The sequence below is a fragment of the Aspergillus ambiguus genome, assembly GCF_047715705.1.
Source record: "Aspergillus ambiguus strain CBS 117.58 unplaced genomic scaffold BDV59scaffold_58, whole genome shotgun sequence".
NCBI classification, from domain to species: Eukaryota; Fungi; Ascomycota; class Eurotiomycetes; order Eurotiales; family Aspergillaceae; genus Aspergillus; species Aspergillus ambiguus.
The window spans coordinates 75,323-92,986 of record NW_027395571.1 but is presented as its reverse complement, the minus strand read 5'-3'; the positions used below and the strand labels follow the sequence as shown (position 1 = coordinate 92,986).

General features: G+C 55.9%; 6 protein-coding genes across 6 annotated transcripts; 5 read left to right on the top strand and 1 right to left on the bottom strand.

Moving 5' to 3' along the window:
• Positions 1 to 1,059: 1,059 nt before the first annotated feature.
• On the top strand, positions 1,060 to 1,667 carry BDV59DRAFT_206244 (hemerythrin domain-containing protein; the record flags this gene model as incomplete). The annotated part of the gene is made up of 2 exons (XM_073694765.1): positions 1,060 to 1,296; positions 1,347 to 1,667. 2 exons carry the CDS (start codon positions 1,060 to 1,062, stop codon positions 1,665 to 1,667), a joined length of 558 nt encoding a protein of 185 aa, XP_073543087.1.
• An 853-nt stretch (positions 1,668 to 2,520) lies between these two features.
• On the top strand, positions 2,521 to 5,951 carry BDV59DRAFT_188821 (uncharacterized protein). The gene has a single exon (XM_073691512.1). The coding sequence runs from the start codon at positions 3,015 to 3,017 to the stop codon at positions 5,652 to 5,654; it is 2,640 nt and encodes an 879-aa protein (XP_073543086.1). The 5' UTR covers positions 2,521 to 3,014; the 3' UTR covers positions 5,655 to 5,951.
• Positions 5,952 to 6,039: 88 nt separating this feature from the next.
• Positions 6,040 to 9,582, top strand: BDV59DRAFT_188820 (uncharacterized protein). The gene has a single exon (XM_073691511.1). It carries the CDS (start codon positions 6,356 to 6,358, stop codon positions 9,398 to 9,400), a length of 3,045 nt encoding a protein of 1,014 aa, XP_073543085.1. The 5' UTR covers positions 6,040 to 6,355; the 3' UTR covers positions 9,401 to 9,582.
• A 224-nt stretch (positions 9,583 to 9,806) lies between these two features.
• Positions 9,807 to 13,783, top strand: kgd1 (alpha-ketoglutarate dehydrogenase KGD1). Its single transcript, XM_073691510.1, has 4 exons — positions 9,807 to 10,049; positions 10,151 to 12,503; positions 12,559 to 12,932; positions 12,983 to 13,783. The coding sequence occupies exons 2-4, from the start codon at positions 10,252 to 10,254 to the stop codon at positions 13,519 to 13,521; spliced, it is 3,165 nt and encodes a 1,054-aa protein (XP_073543084.1). The 5' UTR covers positions 9,807 to 10,049; positions 10,151 to 10,251; the 3' UTR covers positions 13,522 to 13,783.
• Positions 13,784 to 14,002: 219 nt separating this feature from the next.
• BDV59DRAFT_188816 (putative PHD finger domain protein (Ing1)) lies at positions 14,003 to 16,303 on the top strand. Its single transcript, XM_073691509.1, has 4 exons — positions 14,003 to 14,525; positions 14,626 to 15,290; positions 15,348 to 16,117; positions 16,168 to 16,303. The coding sequence occupies exons 1-4, from the start codon at positions 14,136 to 14,138 to the stop codon at positions 16,224 to 16,226; spliced, it is 1,884 nt and encodes a 627-aa protein (XP_073543083.1). The 5' UTR covers positions 14,003 to 14,135; the 3' UTR covers positions 16,227 to 16,303.
• On the bottom strand, positions 16,285 to 17,655 carry dscB. The gene is made up of 2 exons (XM_073691508.1): positions 17,280 to 17,655; positions 16,285 to 17,199 (listed from the first exon to the last, which is right to left on the bottom strand). The coding sequence occupies exons 1-2, from the start codon at positions 17,544 to 17,546 to the stop codon at positions 16,585 to 16,587; spliced, it is 882 nt and encodes a 293-aa protein (XP_073543082.1). The 5' UTR covers positions 17,547 to 17,655; the 3' UTR covers positions 16,285 to 16,584.
• Positions 17,656 to 17,664: the final 9 nt, after the last annotated feature.

Below are 17,664 nucleotides of genomic sequence, written 5' to 3'. Positions count from 1 at the left end.
TCATCTCCGCTTGACGAGGCCGATTCCCGCGAATCAAGAGGAATGGACGGACAGCATTTCCCCCGAGACCGAGCTAGAGCGAATGGATTGAAGCGCCACAAACGGCAGGACGATATCCTCTTTCTTTCACTCCATATGGAGCTGGAAAGGTTCACGATCCTCAACCGTGCTCTACGGGAGCCACGTATCTTCAGGCTCCTCGTATTTAAGCCGCCTATGGTACAAGCCCCTACCATTTATATTTAGATTCTTCCATTGCAAGTTTTCCTAGGGCTGGATGGGAGTCTCGGGCATTGAGAGGGATGATGATATGAGGGAAAACAACTACCACCGCCCAGTCGGCTGTGGCCGCAGCTGTTAGATATATCTAAGCTGTGATATGATGCCCCCCTATCTGTGCGGATAGCTGGGAATTTCTCGCCTTTCTGTAACCAAGCCATGGGCGAACACAGCTCCGGTCCCTTTCGCGTCCTTTCATTGTTGATATCGCCTGCAAAATAAACTGAAGTTCCTGGGTTCTAAGGCGCCGAGTTCCTTGGTGGCCTGGCCCTTGGCACCTTACGAATAGTTCATCAACTGCATATTTGCCGTCCTCATCCTTTGGACGTTAATACTATCGAATGCAGTTATGTTCCCAAAGACATTCCAGCTATTAATGTGCATTATAAAGGTTTTATAGAAGCTGCGAAAAGGTTGCCATTCTCATGTGAATTACGCGTCGGTCCTTAAAGATCGTCTTAATTTCCAGGTGTGGTTAGGTTAACCTCCAGGGTCAAAAGGCAACATCACAATGAAGTTCACTCTGTGATGATATCTTTCTCATACCCATACACCAACCCAGGCGATCGCTAAATCCGACGTTGGCAAATTAAGGTGGATTTCGTTCGGACGACTCACTAAGTTTTCGAATACCTCACAATGACATCGTCTGTCTTCGCCACCTAACATCACCACCTCAGGCTTTAATTGAGCAACCCTCGGCTCGTAGTGAAGATATCAAAGCTGAAGGCGATCATAATTCGAAATAAACTGTCTACCCTGGTCAATACGCAGGACGCTATGGCCGGAGGCCACATCAGTGAAGCGGTGGCGAAAGACCACCAAGAGATACTAGCATGTTATAATCGGATCATTTCGTCCTCCGACAGGGATGAGCAGGTTCGCTTCCAGAATTTATTTACCTGGGATTTGGCACGGCTTCTTGTTGGGGAAGAGTTGGTTGTCTATCCCGCCCTAGAGAAACACCTTTCCAATGGTGCTTCAATCACTGAAAAAGACCGAAAAGTCCACCAAACTGTAAGAGAACCGCAATATGAGATAGGATTCCAGTAGGCTAATGATTTCAGGTCAAACAAGAACTCAAGAAATTTCAGAATCTGGACCCCTCAAATACTTCGTTCATTCCATCCATCCAGGCGCTGATGAAGGATTTGTCCCAGCACATGAAGGAGGAAGAGTCAAGCGATCTCCCGCAACTGGAGGCCGCTATTACTGATGATCAAAGCAATAGCCTGCGCAAATCATTCAATCGGACTAAAATATTCATGCCTTCGCGAGCACACCCCCATGCCCCGAATAAGCCGCCATTTGAGACAGCTGTGGGACTTCTGACGGCGCCGATCGATCAGTTAGGGGATCTTCTTCGGAAGTGGCCACAGCATGCATAAGCGTATAGGCGATGTTGATAGCAGCAAATCGTTCTTGATTGTCCAGGTATCAAATAATGCATGTACTGTAGTATTAACCCTTATTTTAAATTGCGTGTGAATACTACGCATTGATATGTTTTCAATATTGACAAACCCAATTTACTCGGTGCAAGCCTGAGGTCCTCTTCCAATGCTAGGCGAGCTTCAGCGTCAGCCTCCCCAAGAGCTAAGCAATGACAAAATTAATTGTTAAGTACGTATAAAACTCGAGATATATTGTCGCGTATTGACTAGTCCTCCATCGGTGAACAGGGATGGTCCATCCGGTAACCGCTGGAGTAGGTTGTCATAAAATTCGATAGAGGTAGACGCGAGTTGCCCGTTCTATATAAATCAGCTCATTACGAAGACTTGGGGAGGAGATATAAATTACCTAAGCGTCATGAAGGCGAGAACTGATCTACGGAGACATCATCACGCTCTGAGTAGTTGGTGTTTGCATCTTCAAGTCCACCTTTCCCTCCGAGGAGCTGGACATGTGATATATCTCCATGGTGGATGAGATCACATCATGAGAATATGTTGGATTCCATATTGGTTTCGAACATGCTTCGGATAAATTTAGATCCTTATGTGAAGACTCAGTCAGATAGAACCTCCCATTGCGAAATTGCCAGATCGTAAATCGTACATGGCAATGAATCGAGAAAATCGGCTGGAGTCATGAACCAACGGTTGGGAATACCCCGGTTAACGGCAGTGGCGCCATCCATTTCGCCACCGTCCTAGATGGGGATCGAGCTGGAGTCTGGACGAGGATATATTGAACACTGATGGAAACTGTTTTCATGAGGATATTTTTAGCACTAAGCAGATCGGTGCCGTTAGTACAAAGTCTCTACTCCATCCAGCCGAGGTCGTCATGTGGAGATGGATCGATCGTTCAATTTCTACGAATTAACCGTTCAAGATAAATAGATGTCTCCATATTAATCAATACTAATCACCTAGTCGTGGCTGGAGTCTGGATCAGGCACCATAGGGAACGGCAAAGACCGCCCGAACCAGGCCAGACCATTTGCCAGGTTCTCTGCATCCTCACAGTAGTCTCTTCCTGCGTTCCTTGACTTTTTGTCCTGTTCGATTCCCTTCTCTCTGGTGGTGATCGGACTTCTTCTGAGTCTCAGCCCCTTTTGTTTTACTTCAGACTTCGTGGTGTCTTATCTGCCCCCCCTCTTCTCTTCTTCCTTTTCCTCTTCCTCTTCCTCTTCCCCCCAACCTCCAGCAAACATCCCCCAACCTCACCCATACCTTTTCCCTTGATGGCCGTTGAATCCTCCTCTCTCCTCTCGACTCCCATCCAAAATGACCTACAATGCCATTTCTCAGGCAGACCTCGACGTCGCTTCCAACGCGACCGACTCGGATGATTCTCGCGTGTCGTCGCCTCACCGGAAAAGAAGGCCATCCTCCTCCTTCCAGCAGCTCCCCTTGGATCACGACCATATCGGAGGCTCCGGGTATTTGGAACCAGCGAGGAGTACGGACGATTCTGGGAGGGGCCGTTTGGGGTCGATAATCCGTTCGATGACCTCCACCAGTTACGACATGGTTGAAGAAGAGGATTATGACGATCGTCCGTCAGTCCAACGGCGATCGAATAGCCTCCGTCGCGTGCTCCCTCCACCTCTCAACACCACCGCACTCTCCCACCCCGAGTCCCCCGATCCTCCTTTGCGATCCCCCGTCTCCGATGAACCCGTTCCTCTCAGTCATCCCACCCCCGACCTCCAATCTCTCCAAGGCGCCTATCTGAACAATGTAGAGCGCCTCGAACGAAGTGCCGAGCGGATCAGCTCCGCCGACATTGGCTCGGAGATCCGCAAGATGGACCGCGAGCAGAAACGCCGTTCGGTCAGCTCCCTCTCGAGCCCTCTGCGACCCGGGAGTAACGACGGCTTCCACGCAAGGCGGAATGTCACCTCTCCCCAGGAATCCGTCATGTCCGCCTCACGTTTGGCACAGGTCTCCGAACACGACCCGCAAGGTTCTCCTGACGCTGCTTTTGAACTCGCCCCTCCCCCGTCGCAGATGTCCGCCCACGATGACCCCGACGCCCCCTACGCGGACGGATACAATTATCTGTTGGAACCAGGCATGGCTCGCCCGTCCTCGGTGGCGTCCGGTGATACGTACCAACAGGCGAGGACGCTGTTCACTGATTTCGATGGCGTCCACTACGTCCACCATGAGAAGGGAGAGGTGGGACGACACGTATCTCTGAGTAGACCTCCTCTGGCGAGCCGACCGGAGCCCTACAAGGAACCCCAGATGGGAGAGAACATGGTCTATTACCCCGCGCCCGTCCCCATGATGTTGAACCTCCCGCCAAAGCTCTCCCAGAGGTCCCAGGCGGACGCTGCGGAGCGAGAAAAGCGGCGTACCCAGATCCTCAGTTCTGTTCCGGCCCCCAACCGAAAGTCAGCCACCTGGATATCCGGCCTAGAAGGCGCTTCCGGCGGCCACAGCAAAGAGGACCGCTCGATTGGACCGCCCCCACAGCTACGCGCAAGTGCCTTTTTCGAACCCCCGTCCGCATCGCTTGATATTGATGTGAAACAAAACTCTGCGGTGGCAACCTTGGACAGTATTCTCGATGCATCTGCCAATGCCCCGGTGACAGCATTCACCGACCACCCGTACGCGGGTCATCTTGGTCCAGAAGTGTATGGAAGCTCGAAGCCGAAACCAGGGTCCAAGAGACCAGCTTCCTACAGCACTGTCAGCTTGGAAAACCGCGATTCCGATGGGAACCTAAGAGAAGGACCGACCGAGGCGGAGGCGGCCGAGATGCACGAAGGCACGTCGCTTCACGAAACCGGTCGCGAGGGGGGTCGTGACGGCTCTTCTCAAGGAGAAGCTGAAGAGGAGGACGAGGTAGCCTTCACTGGACCTCCCACCACGCTTCTGGCGGAATTGGAATTGAGGAAACACGAATTGAAACAACGGCGACGGACAGCTGCTACGTCTGTGGGGCTACATTCTACTCTCCTGCAGCTCGATGCGGTCGCCCAGAAACAGAGCGAACACCGACGACAAAGACCCGTAACACTGGCATGGGAGAGCCCGGATGCCCATCAGAACAATGATGACGCGGACGAAGATGTCCCGCTCGGCGTCCTCTACCCGGAGAAACAGGCCGCAGTCGACGACAGCCGACCGTTGGGTCTGATGGAGAAGCGGGAATTAGAAGAAAGCGAGCCCTTAAGTCGACGCCGTGCCCGACTCCGCGGAGAGCCCGCTCCGCCGCCCCGAACGCCCGACAAGCGCCCGACGACCATGTATTCGCGGCATGTGGCCGAACCGAATCAGGACGACAGTGGCGATGAGGAAGAGACGTTGGCACAGCGCATGCAACGACTGCGCGCTAACGATCGGACCAGCATGGCGGCAGAGAGTGAGTTTGCTAGCGAGATTATGGCGGAGCTCAGCCATTTGCAAGGGGGGAACGAGAAAGAAAAGCAGGATGTAGTTGCGCCGGAGGACGAAACTCTAGCCGAGCGTCGAGCTCGTCTTCAGAAGGAAGCAGTCGAGGCCAAGCGCAATTCTACCGCAAAGATCCCCCGTTACCGCCGAAGTATGGCGGATCTCCTGCACACGCGACGGCCATCCACCATGGCCCACCAGCCCCGGAACGAGACGCCTGTTATGCCTCGTGGGTTAAGTCACTCCCAGTCCTATGATGCTCGCTTGTCGATGCACCAGTGGCCGATGCAGGCGGCCCCATCGATCTCAACGGGACCATTACCGTACCAGGGGCACATTCGGAATGATTCGGCGGGGTATGGAATGGTACACCCCAATACCTTCTACAGCGATGCAGTCATTGGAATGAACCATTTGAGCTACGCTCGGCCCGCCGGCTACGCCGCGAAGATGATGCGCCCGGATATTGAGTCAGGCCAGCGCGAGATGATTGACCGTTGGCGACAGAGCATCGTATAGGTTGTCGCCTTTACATTCTTCGCCATTTGATATATTTTGCTTATTGCTTTATAATATTTTAATTCCCCGATATGGTTGGTGGTGTTGACCGTTTTGATTGTTCTTGAGCGCATTTGGCATTGTTATGAAGCATGCATGGTGATATTGTACATTAGTGACGGGCAACGAGCATTTGGCTGTATACTACCTGAGTATATCGATGGCCGCATGGTTTTTATTTATAATTATTACTCTTAATATTCCTCCAATGTCGGTACTGCGATTGTCTGCATGGTTAAGCTTAACAGTGGATGACAGGTCAACGGTTCGCACGAGGCGGCGTAATGAATGCATTGAAATTAACAGGGATCGATCATGAAACGAGGAATGTCGTCCGGATCCGGTGCATTCTTCGGTCAAATCCCTTTTCCTTTTTTCTTTCTGCATTTCTACTCTTTCTTTTTTTTTTAATTTTCCGTCGAATCTTCCTGTCGCCTGGTGTCTGCTGCTGAAATCCCGCATCGGGTGGTCTGTTCGCGCTGTGGTTGTTCTAAATATACGACGACCGCCTTCTACTTGCCCCACGCGCCCTCCAAGCAGATCGATCGTCTGGCTTCTCTTCCTCCGCACACTACACCATGGAACTCCCTGGCTGTTACTGAACGGCTTGATCCTGTTCAGACAGACGCCCCACGGCTCCGCGGGCGTCGATATCTCCAAGTATGCCTTCGTCAGCCGTGTTCTCCTACTGGCGCCGCGACCACCGCCGCTCCAGTGCCGCTCCCGTCTCTCCTCCCGCCGTGAAGAACACCAACAACGCTCCTCAACTTCCCGCTATTCCTCCCACTGCTGCTCTGACAACCCCCTATGACGCCTCCCCCGCAGTTACTGGCGGCTCCAGCCCGCACGTATCACTCGACGACCATTCACCGGACGGCGAATCCGACAAAGCAGCCGTGACGGTTTCTACCACCAAGATTGACGCGCCCTCCTCCTCGTCTATCAATCTCGCCGTCCCCCCATCGACGACATCTGAGCGACAAGCTCGACCCCGGTCCAGTCCAGAGGAGCGGGAAAGAGACTCCCCTTTGACGGCACAGTCAAACTACTCCCAGCCGTCCTTCCCTGCATCCCGTCCCGATCCAGCCGATGGAGAGTCCTCTAAGCCGAGTTCCCCGTTTCGGCTCTCCTTCGGGAAGGGCCTCTTAACATCCCATTCTCACTCGTCGGACAACCACTCGAAACGTTCTTCCGCCGCTGCAATGGCGCCCTCCAGCCACCTACGCTTCAAGGCATCCCCGGACACGTCCCCGGCGGAGAGACACGGCCCATCGTCGCAAAAGGAATATAAGTCTGACGGCGCGCATGGCCGCCGGCAGGGAGATCACGATGTGTCCGCTGAGCATGGTCACCACAAATCGGGGAAGGCCATGCTGCATCTTCTAAACCCAATGGCCCTGCTGGCACGGAGGCGCTCCTCCCAGATCGCCGGGCTGCGCGCTGAAGACATGCACATCGGTCCCCGGAACCTGGTCCCCGCCATCCCGGACGACTACGACCCCAGAATTCGCGGCAATATCGTGCATGATTTCTCTGCTCCACGGCCGCGGCGGAATCTGGCTGCTACGCCGGCGTTGCTGCATGAAGTGAGCAGTGCGCATGATCGGTCCCAGTCCGTCACTGGCGTGTCCGCGGCGAATGAGTCTGGACTGCAGGCGGCCGATCAGAGGAAAAGATACAGTGAACACTCCCCTGTGTTTAGGGAACACTTTGAGGATGACCCGAGGGCTCTGCAGGTCGAGAATAAGGCGTACTTGCAATCGTCTCTGCTGGTGAATCCGTCTGAGCACGACCGCGATTCTCGTTTCATACCTATATTTGCTAGGAATCTGCCTTCCAATGTTCCCGAGCAGAATGAAGAGCCCCGCATCAGTACGAGCCCTGGTCAGCCACCTCAGGAGGCACTGTCGAATGAGAGCTCTCAACCTACCGTCTCGCAAGATACTGACACGATTGAACTCGTGCCGAGCCAGCGAGTCGGCCTTCCCAGACATCTGAAAAGCAATGCGTCTCGGTTTAGCTTCGATATGAATGGCGTGGAGTCCTCGACGCAAGAGAAACTCCTGGAAGAAAAGCACAAGCAGAAGGAGGCGGCTCGCCGGGCCAGGGCCCACCTAGAGGGGGCCAGTTTCAGTGATGAGGACGACGATTTTGACAACGATCTATATGACGACATGGACGGTCTGGAAGAAAAGATCCCCGGTGTCAATGCGGACGCCGATGAAGATGATGAATTTAACGACTTCTCCGGCCCTGGATCCGTCATGAGCAAGTCCTGGCTGGCCGATGGGCCATCTAACATGGCTACGCAACCTGTGCTTGATGTGTCGAGTATATCGGCTACGCCCAATCTGCAGGACAGCTCAACGCTGGCTTCGGGAGATGAAACCAAAATGGAGTCTTCCTTAGAGCCCTCAATATCCCCATCCCCTTTGAACATTACTGGCTTGGGAGCCACTGACGACGTATCCGCGCCTACGCACAGCAAACCATCGGAAGACGATTCGCGAAATCATACAGGCCCACCTCTCCAGTCGCAGGTCGTGGAAGACGACGATGACCTGTACTTTGATGACGGCGAATTCGGCGACCTAACCGCTGAAGTTGACAGTGAAACGTTTGATGAATCCATCTTCGACGACGAGTCGAGCCATCTGTATGAACGCAAACCCGTTGGACCGGTTTCACAAGAGGTCGTCTCCGAGCATGTTGGGCCGAGCTCAGAGATCGGATACAATGGTGAACTCAAGCACATGCCCAGCGTGGCTAGCGAGTACCACACCACAGGCTTCAGGCGGCATCCCCAAACAGATGACGCAGCAAAGGTCACGTCCGCGAAGACCCACGGCGGCGTGCTATCCGAGCAGAATCTTGAAGCCTTCCACAACGCATTGGTGCAAGCAGCCAATCAAACGGCTACAGAAGATCGGTTCGGGCGTAATGCCAGTATCAGCGAACGCTCATTGGGTCAGAAAAGTATTGGCCCGACGCTTGAAGCCCCCCGAGAGGTGATATCTGCCGATGATCATCTTGTGCAGCCCACAGATGGAAGCGAGTTCGAAGAAGTGTTTGAAGATTTTAGTTACGATGATAATGATGCCTCATTTTACGACGATCCGATCATCGCCGCGGCAAACGCAGAAGCGCTTGAAAACGACGACGAAGGCTTCTACGGTCAAGAATTCGGGTTCTACGCTCAGGCCTACGGCCCTTGTAGCTCCGAGCTGACCAACGGCGGATACTTTGGGCCGCGCGGCGTGGAGGGCATCAGCCGCAGCTTCAGCAGCCGGGGTAAGTTCCGGGAGCCCAGCCTGACCCCCATCACGGAGCGCTCCGAATGGAGTACCCGGAACTCGGTGATCTCGCTGACGGCGGCCCACGGGGCGGCACATTCCAACACCCTATCAAGTCCGGGGCTCGCGCAGTTGGTGGACATGGGCAACATTGAGGATGAGATGTCGCTAAGTGCGCTGATGCGACTGCGGCGCGGAGCCTGGGGCGGGAGCAACGGAAGCCTCCGCAGTAGTAGCGGGAGTCCTCCTCCGCACCCACACTCCTCGTCGAATCGAGGGAGCTTCACCGGTTTATCCGATGTGAGTCCTACGGTGTACACTGCGCCTCCGGATCTTCTCGGACCCAGCTTGATGGACTCGTCAGAGAAAGGTGGATCTACTCAGAGTCCGATCGATTCCACGCTCCATGTATAGATTGATGATTGGTGTATGTGTTGGATATAGCGATTTCGATACCTATATATAATGTGTATTGTTGCGATGTGCCTTGGTTGTATACTTCTCCGGACAACGGTCTTTCTTGGATGGTTTCACTGGTGTACGTGATGCCACACTATGTATTTACGAGGAATGATAAGTACCATTTACCTTTCCACTCCATCAAATCCAACCTTCCAGGGACTCACTCCCCTCTAACCGGACTCGACCCTCCGCGAAAACCCGGGGCGGGAAATGCACATAGCCGGCTGTGGCGGTGCGGCCGGCGCGCTCGGCCCGGCGGTCGGCTGGCGTAGTCGGGCTGAGTCAGCGGACGGCTGACCGCCTGCGCAAACAGGCGGGCCTCAGCCACAGTCGGTGGCCCGTCATAGCCGTCCTGCCTACACTTTCGGCAAAACCTCTCGTCCTCCCAGCCTTCCGTCGGGTCTCGCTCATCCTTCCTCTCTCCTTCTCTCGCTCTTCTCGCTCCATCTTGTCTTCCCCATACTCCCTCCATCGTGGTTCTCCCGTAACCTCGTCCCTTCTTCCCTCCTGTTTGAGTTGTTAGAGAGAGTTATCGCTCTCTGATGAGTCCCGTTTCTGTGCAGGTGCTACGGCAAATCTAGTCGACACCTGTATTTCTATCGTGCGTCTCCTTCCTTTGGTCCGCTGGGGATTCCAATCCACCACGGCTTCAGTCGCAGCTCTCTCTCTCTGTTCGTCCACTAACTCGATGCTTCTCACTAGGCGTTTAGACTTCTTAAACCGTTGTATTACATTCGATCCGATTTTTCTCCCTCCCCTATCTCTCCACCTTGTTTTCTTCCGTCGTCGGAAAAAATCCCGCAATGTTTCGTACTACCGCCGTGAAGGCCACCAGTATGCGTGGCGCCGCGTGTACGGCCTGCAGAAGACCTCTCTCCCTCGCGTCCACGGCCAGAAATGCTTCTTCCTACCACAGCACGAAGTTCGGCCTCACCACGCGACGCCCTCTGGCCATCGTCGACCGTCTCGCCAATGGCAGAAGGTATTATGCCGCTCCCGCCGAGGGTGTCGACGCCAACGACTCCTTCCTCCAGGGTAACACCGCCAACTACATTGATGAGATGTATGTGGCGTGGAAGAAGGACCCTTCTAGCGTCCACATCTCGTGGCAGACGTATTTCAAGAACATGGAAGATGGCAACATGCCCATGTCGCAGGCCTTCCAGCCTCCCCCAACCCTCGTGCCCACCCCTACCGGCGGTGTTCCCCAGGAGATGCCCGGTGCGGGTCTGTCTCTCGCGGCCGGCTCTGACGTGACAAACCATCTGAAGGTGCAGCTTCTCGTCCGCGCCTACCAGGCCCGTGGTCACCACAAGGCCAAGATCGATCCCCTGGGCATCCGTGGCGACGCTGAGGCGTTCGGCTACAGCAAGCCCAAGGAACTGGAGTTGGACCACTACGGCTTCACCGAGCGCGATCTCGATGAGGAGTTCACCCTCGGCCCCGGTATCCTCCCCCGGTTCGCCACCGAGGGTCGCAAGAAGATGACCCTGCGCGAGATCATCGGTGCCTGCGAGAAGATCTACTGCGGCTCCTATGGTGTCGAGTACATCCATATCCCCGATCGCAAGCCCTGCGACTGGATCCGCGACCGCTTCGAAGTCCCTGAGCCTTACAAGTACTCGGTCGACGAGAAGCGCCGCATCCTCGACCGTCTCATCTGGTCTCACAGCTTCGAGTCCTTCCTGGCGACCAAGTTCCCCAACGATAAGCGTTTCGGTCTGGAGGGTTGCGAGTCCCTCGTGCCCGGTATGAAGGCCCTGATCGACCGCAGCGTCGACTACGGTATCAAGGATATCGTTATCGGTATGCCTCACCGTGGTCGTCTGAATGTTCTGTCCAACGTCGTTCGTAAGCCCAACGAGTCCATCTTCAGCGAGTTCTCCGGTTCTGCCGAACCTTCGGATGAGGGTTCTGGCGATGTGAAGTACCACTTGGGCATGAACTTCGAGCGTCCCACCCCCTCGGGCAAGCGTGTCCAGCTCTCGCTGGTCGCTAACCCCTCCCATCTGGAGGCCGAGGATCCCGTTGTGCTCGGAAAGACCCGTTCCATCCAGCACTACAACAGTGACGAAAAGGAGTTCAACAGCGCCATGGGTGTCCTCCTCCACGGTGATGCTGCCTTCGCCGCCCAGGGTGTCGTCTACGAGACAATGGGATTCCACTCTCTGCCTGCCTACTCCACTGGCGGTACCATCCACATCGTTGTGAACAACCAGATCGGGTTCACCACCGACCCCCGCTTTGCCCGTTCCACCCCTTACTGCTCGGACATCGCCAAGTCGATCGATGCCCCTGTCTTCCATGTCAACGGTGACGATGTCGAGGCCGTCAACCACGTGTGCCAGGTTGCCGCTGACTGGCGTGCCGAGTTCAAGAGCGATGTCGTGATTGATATCGTCTGCTACCGTAAGCAGGGCCACAACGAGACCGACCAGCCCTCTTTCACCCAGCCCCTGATGTACAAGCGCATCGCCGAGCAGAAGAACCAGCTCGATAAGTACGTCGAGAAGCTGATCTCTGAGGGCACCTTCACCAAGGAGGATATTGACGAGCACAAGAAGTGGGTCTGGGGTATGCTGAACGACAGCTTCGACCGCAGCAAGGACTACCAGCCCACCAGCAAGGAGTGGCTCACTTCCGCCTGGAACGGCTTCAAGACCCCCAAGGAGCTGGCCACCGAAGTTCTGCCCCACCTGCCCACCGGTGTTGAGGCCCCCTCTCTCCAGAACATTGCTGCCATCGTCAGCGGTGCTCCTGAGGGCTTCACCCTCCACCGTAACCTCAAGCGTATCTTGTCCAACCGCAAGAAGACTGTTGACGAGGGTAAGAACATCGACTGGTCTACCGCTGAGGCGCTCGCCTTCGGCTCTCTCGTCAACGAAGGCTACCATGTCCGTGTGTCGGGTCAGGATGTTGAGCGTGGTACCTTCTCCCAGCGTCATGCTGTCCTCCACGACCAGGAGACCGAGAACACCTACACTCCCCTGCAGCACATCTCCGAGGGCCAGGGCACCTTTGCCATCTCTAACTCTTCCCTGAGTGAGTTCGGAGCGTAAGTCTCTCCTGCTTCCAATCAACTACATGACTTCAAAGTTAACCCGTCGCAGCCTTGGTTTCGAGTACGGTTACTCACTGACCTCCCCCAATGCCCTCGTCATGTGGGAGGCTCAGTTCGGTGACTTCGCCAATAACGCCCAATGTATCATTGACCAGTTCATTGCTTCCGGTGAATCCAAGTGGCTGCAGCGCTCCGGCCTCGTCGTCTCCCTTCCTCACGGTTATGACGGCCAGGGTCCCGAGCACTCCTCCGGTAGAATGGAGCGTTGGCTCCAGCTCTGTAACGAGGAGCCTCGTATCTTCCCCACCCAGGACAAGCTTGATCGCCAGCACCAGGACTGCAACATGCAGATTGCCTACATGACGGAACCTTCTAACCTGTTCCACATTCTGCGTCGTCAGATCCACCGCCAATTCCGCAAGCGTATGTTTCCTTTGGTTCCCCGGTTCGTTCATTCAGCTAACGTGCAATAGCCCTGGTGATCTTCTTCTCCAAGGCCCTTCTGCGTCACCCCATTGCCCGTTCCTCGATTGAAGATTTCACCGGCGATTCTCACTTCCGGTGGATCATTCCCGACCCTGCTCACGGCACCTCCATTGACGAGCCCGAAAAGATCGAACGTGTCATTCTGTGCTCTGGCCAGGTGTACGCCGCTCTCACCAAGCACCGCGAGGCCCATGGCATCCGCAACACCGCCATCACCCGTGTTGAGCAGCTCCATCCCTTCCCTTGGGCTCAGCTCAAGGAGAACCTGGACAGTTACCCCAACGCCCGCAACATCGTGTGGGCCCAGGAGGAGCCTCTCAACGCTGGTCCTTGGAGCTACGCCCAACCTCGTATTGAGACCCTGCTCAACGAGACTGAGCACCACAACCGCCGCCATGTCCTCTACGCTGGCCGTGCCCCTAGTGCCTCCGTCGCCACTGGTCTCAAGTCCGTTCACTTGAAGGAGGAGCAAGAGTTCCTCGAGGAGGCCTTCTCCGTCCACCAGGAGCGGTTGAAGGGCGAGTAAGCCGTTGGTGCTTTGGGATAGGATTTCTGGTCGCATGTTCTAGGTGCCTTGTTCTATTTTGTACGAAAACCTTTGGTCTATCTGTGTTTACAATTTTTCCTTTGTTAGCAGCATAGTGTACGACGTTTGTTCTGTCGTGCTTGTGTCAGGGCTTTGGTCTGCTCGGCACATGTTTCATGGTCTGGCCTGTCTATACCTCGCATGTGTCTTTTTGCGTCTGTAAATTAAGGACTTGATATAATATTGATTGTCTTGCTATAAATTGGTGAAGTCATACTCGAGTGGTGGCTTTTCTGGTAAACCGACTGAGTACGCGGGTATACGGAACGATGACCCTGGTGGTATGCGATTACTAAGCTTTGCGTCATTCTGCTGATATTGGGTGCCCAAACGCCCAGGCATCAAGGCTTCAATCACCTGATGCCTGGCCCAAACGGGAAAGGCCTTCTCCGCACTGCTTCTGCTTCAACGCTTTCGTTCTCTGCGTTTCTTCCTGTCCATGCTCTTCTCGTGCTGCAATCGACATTGCTCGCATCCCCGTTGATTACTTTCTCTTCCTAGACTACATCTTCCTCGCGGCTTGACAAATTGAGCCTTTCCTGGGCATCCTCAGCATGTCCGCCGTCTCGTCGGCCTTCCCCCAGGGCCCCAGTGCCCGTCAGTCGGCACGCCAGACTCGCACGAATCCATCGCGGACATCCAAAACCCTGGGGCGCTCGTCATTTGCCTATGGGCATGGATTGATGGGCGACACCCCTCCGACCCCTACGGTGCCTCACGGTTTCTACCCTGCGCTCACTCACTTCACCGACACCATCACGGCCCTCCCCCGAGAATTCCGCCGTCACAACTCCCTCCTGAAGGAGGTCGATGCAAAGGCTTGGGCCCTAGAAGATACCTTGCTCCAGCTGCTGAAGGCCTCGTCGGAATCGCCTCCTGTACCCTGTCCTGCAAATCCAGCGCCTGTGATCGGTGGTGTGGTGCGCGAGGATCTCCTCCCGACGGTAAGAGAATAATTGAAGCCACAGGAGACCCTTCCATGACATATTTCAACCCCTCCATTTGTCGTGCGTACGCTAATGATCTTTTCCTATCGCACTACAGGGTCTCGCCCAGTCCGCCGAATCCCAAGAAAGCAAGAATCGCCGTCTCCTCTTCGACCGTGTGCGGTACACCCTCTCCGATCTGATGATGACCGCCGATGAAAAGAACCACGTCATCTCGAACGCAAACGACGAGCTCGACCGCCAACTCCACCGTCTCGACGGCGTCTTCCCCTTCATCGCCGGCGAAATCAGCGACGAAGCCCGTCTGGGCAGCCTCACCCATTGGGCATACTCCAACCGCAACGCCGCAAAGACCACCACCAACGAGCGTCCGCGCCGCGAAGCCGCCTCCAACAAGGACATTGTGCACTCCATCCACGAGGCGGAGGCGGCTTCCCGCAGCGAGGCGAGGCGCGAGGCCGTTCTGGCCCGTCGGCAGCGTCGCACGCACGCAGATTCCGATATGGATGATGTGCGTGTCCGCAAAGGACAATCGACTAAGTCGCGCGGTGGGGAGGCATCCGCCGGTCACGGTCAGTCTGGAGCGTCCGGACAAGCGAAGCGGAGGAAGGTCGAGCGGCCGCCGCCGGTGGATACGGGCGCTGCAATGGAACGGACCACCAGTGGCGCGGGTGCTTCGGCACGGGGAAGTTTGAAAGACGTTGGGGAGGGTACGAAGAAACGGTCGCGCGCGCCGAACGCAAACTCAGCGGCGCGAAAGAGGTGTGTTGTCTCATTCTTGATTTGCTTCTTTGTTACTGACGGGACATGTTGGGATAGGAACAACACCGGCGCTTCGAATGTCGATTCGCCAGTTCTGGCGCCCTCTCCTGTTGTGGGCGCCGCGAATATCTCCCGGTCTGCAGCCAGTCCGGGACCGGGTGCCGCCGCTCGGCCGCAATCCTCGCGTGCTCAGCAGAACTCAGGGCAATCGAACAACGGTCGTCAGCGACCATCGTCATCGGCATCCAACCGCGTGGCTTCAGGTGGAAAGGCCGCAGAAGCGCGCGGTGCTACGAAAGAAACACCCAAGCTGGAGATGGCATCCATACCCAACACCGACCCGCAGCGTCGCGGCGGTGACGAGGAGCGTGGGGATGGTATGCCGAAGATGGGGGCGCCACTGAGTGCGGCGCGAGAGGATTCTGACACCAAGCCTGCGGATTCTATTGAGGCCGGGGAGACTCCCGCGTCGGGGACATCGAACCCCGCGCCCAAGGGCCGGTCGTCGAAGACCTCCACCCCGGTCCTGGCCACATTTACGGAACCCGCTCAGCAGCGAGTGCGGCCCACACGGAGCACTGACCCTGCACCGGCGAAGCGATCGCAGAAGAAGAATGGGAGCAGCGTGCCGGTGGTGCAGCGTGCCCCGTCCGAGGAGGAAGAGTCCATCCACGAAGGGGACGACGAGGACGAGGAGGGCGAGCCTCGGTACTGCTATTGTAATGAGATCAGTTTCGGTGAGATGGTGGCTTGCGATAATGACGCTTGTCCGCGCGAATGGTTCCATCTGTCGTGTGTTGGGTTGACCAAACCCCCCGGGAAGAATGGTAAGTTGGGTCTTTCTGGTTGTATGTGCTTTGCTAACAGATATTTTCAGTGAAATGGTATTGCAATGAGTGTAAGGACAGCATGCGACGAAGCCGGAGTGGGCGGTAGCTCGTTTGCCTTTCCTTCGGGTTGTTCGGTGGCGCTGTGCGGGTTATGTAGATCTATAAATATATTCAATACTCCACTGATATTTCTTTGTATTGAGTCCTCTTCAGGATGTCCCTTGGGTGCGTTCCGGGTGCTGGAGACGCGCAAGCCACCATATGCCCAGGTCATCAATGGGGGCCGTCTGCCAGCTACTAGGTAGAGAGATAGATGTACTACATCAGGTGTCAACGACCAAGACACCGGCTGGATCTTACTGGAGCCGAGAATTGAGGTAATCCCGACATGTCTTTTCATAACTCTGTACAGATAACCGATCCGCTGTTTTGGTAAGCGTGAGGGAAGAAAAGAAGCCATCCCATTACTCCACACCAACAGACCTCCGTCTACGCTGACCATCCCGTCCCTGTCCCACACCACTCGCAGCAGCCGCAGCTGCTGCAACAGCTTCGCCCTCCAGTCGTCTTCGGAGATCGCGATACCGTTCGCTATCCGTCGATGCGGCATCAGCCCCCAGCCCAGCACCAGGCGCCAACCGGCGTCTCGTCTCGCGCTCACCGACCACCCACGCCGGAACGCGCCAGCCCGACGCCGCCGGTGACAGCCGCGGGAGCAGGTCAATGCGCCAGGCGAGGCCGACAGTCCAACCGACGGCGGCGGGGAGGAGCATGGTAGGGAACTGCGAGAGGGCGAGCTGGGCGGCGACGAGGTAGGTGGTGGACTTGTCTGAAAGGAGAAGAGTGAGGGAGGTTTTGGACGATGTGGCCGCGGGGGTCGAGGGGGAGAGCGAGGTCGAGAGACGGTAGCGGAAGGTATGCGGGATGGAGGCGTGGTACTGCGCGAGGAGAGCGAAGATGGTGGCGGTAGGGCCGGAGGGGAGGTAGTTATACCGGGCGAGGGAGAGTGGACGCAGGACACACACGAGGAGGATCGGGGGTAGAAGCGTGGTGTATGGGAGGGTGGAGAGGAGGAATGTCTGCCGGCAGGGTGTTAGTTTGTTTCTCTCCTGCGTTATCGTATAGCGAGGGGGTCATTGAGAGGGAGACGGGGGCGTACGGCGAGCTTGCGTTTCCCCCAGGCGCGCTCGATCACTCGCAGATGGTAGACGAGCATGGCGGCAAACAGAGCCTCGGTGGAATTGGCAAACCCAGCTAGCTGCCAGAGCAGCATGCGCCAGAATTGTCCATAGGGCCAGAGATGCGGGGAGACGTGGATGTTGACGAGGTGTTTGATGTCGAAGACGGCCAGCGCTACGGACGCGGCGACAGTGTAGATGAGAAGATATTTGGTGATAGGGGCGTTGGTGAGGCCGGAGGTCAGCATGTCTGTCCGTCTCTTGTCTAGATTAGGAGGATGAGGAGAATAGAGGGCGGAGAGATATCGATTGGGATGTTGAGACGATGATGTGGGGAGAAGTTGAAGAACACGTCGCGTGAACGGC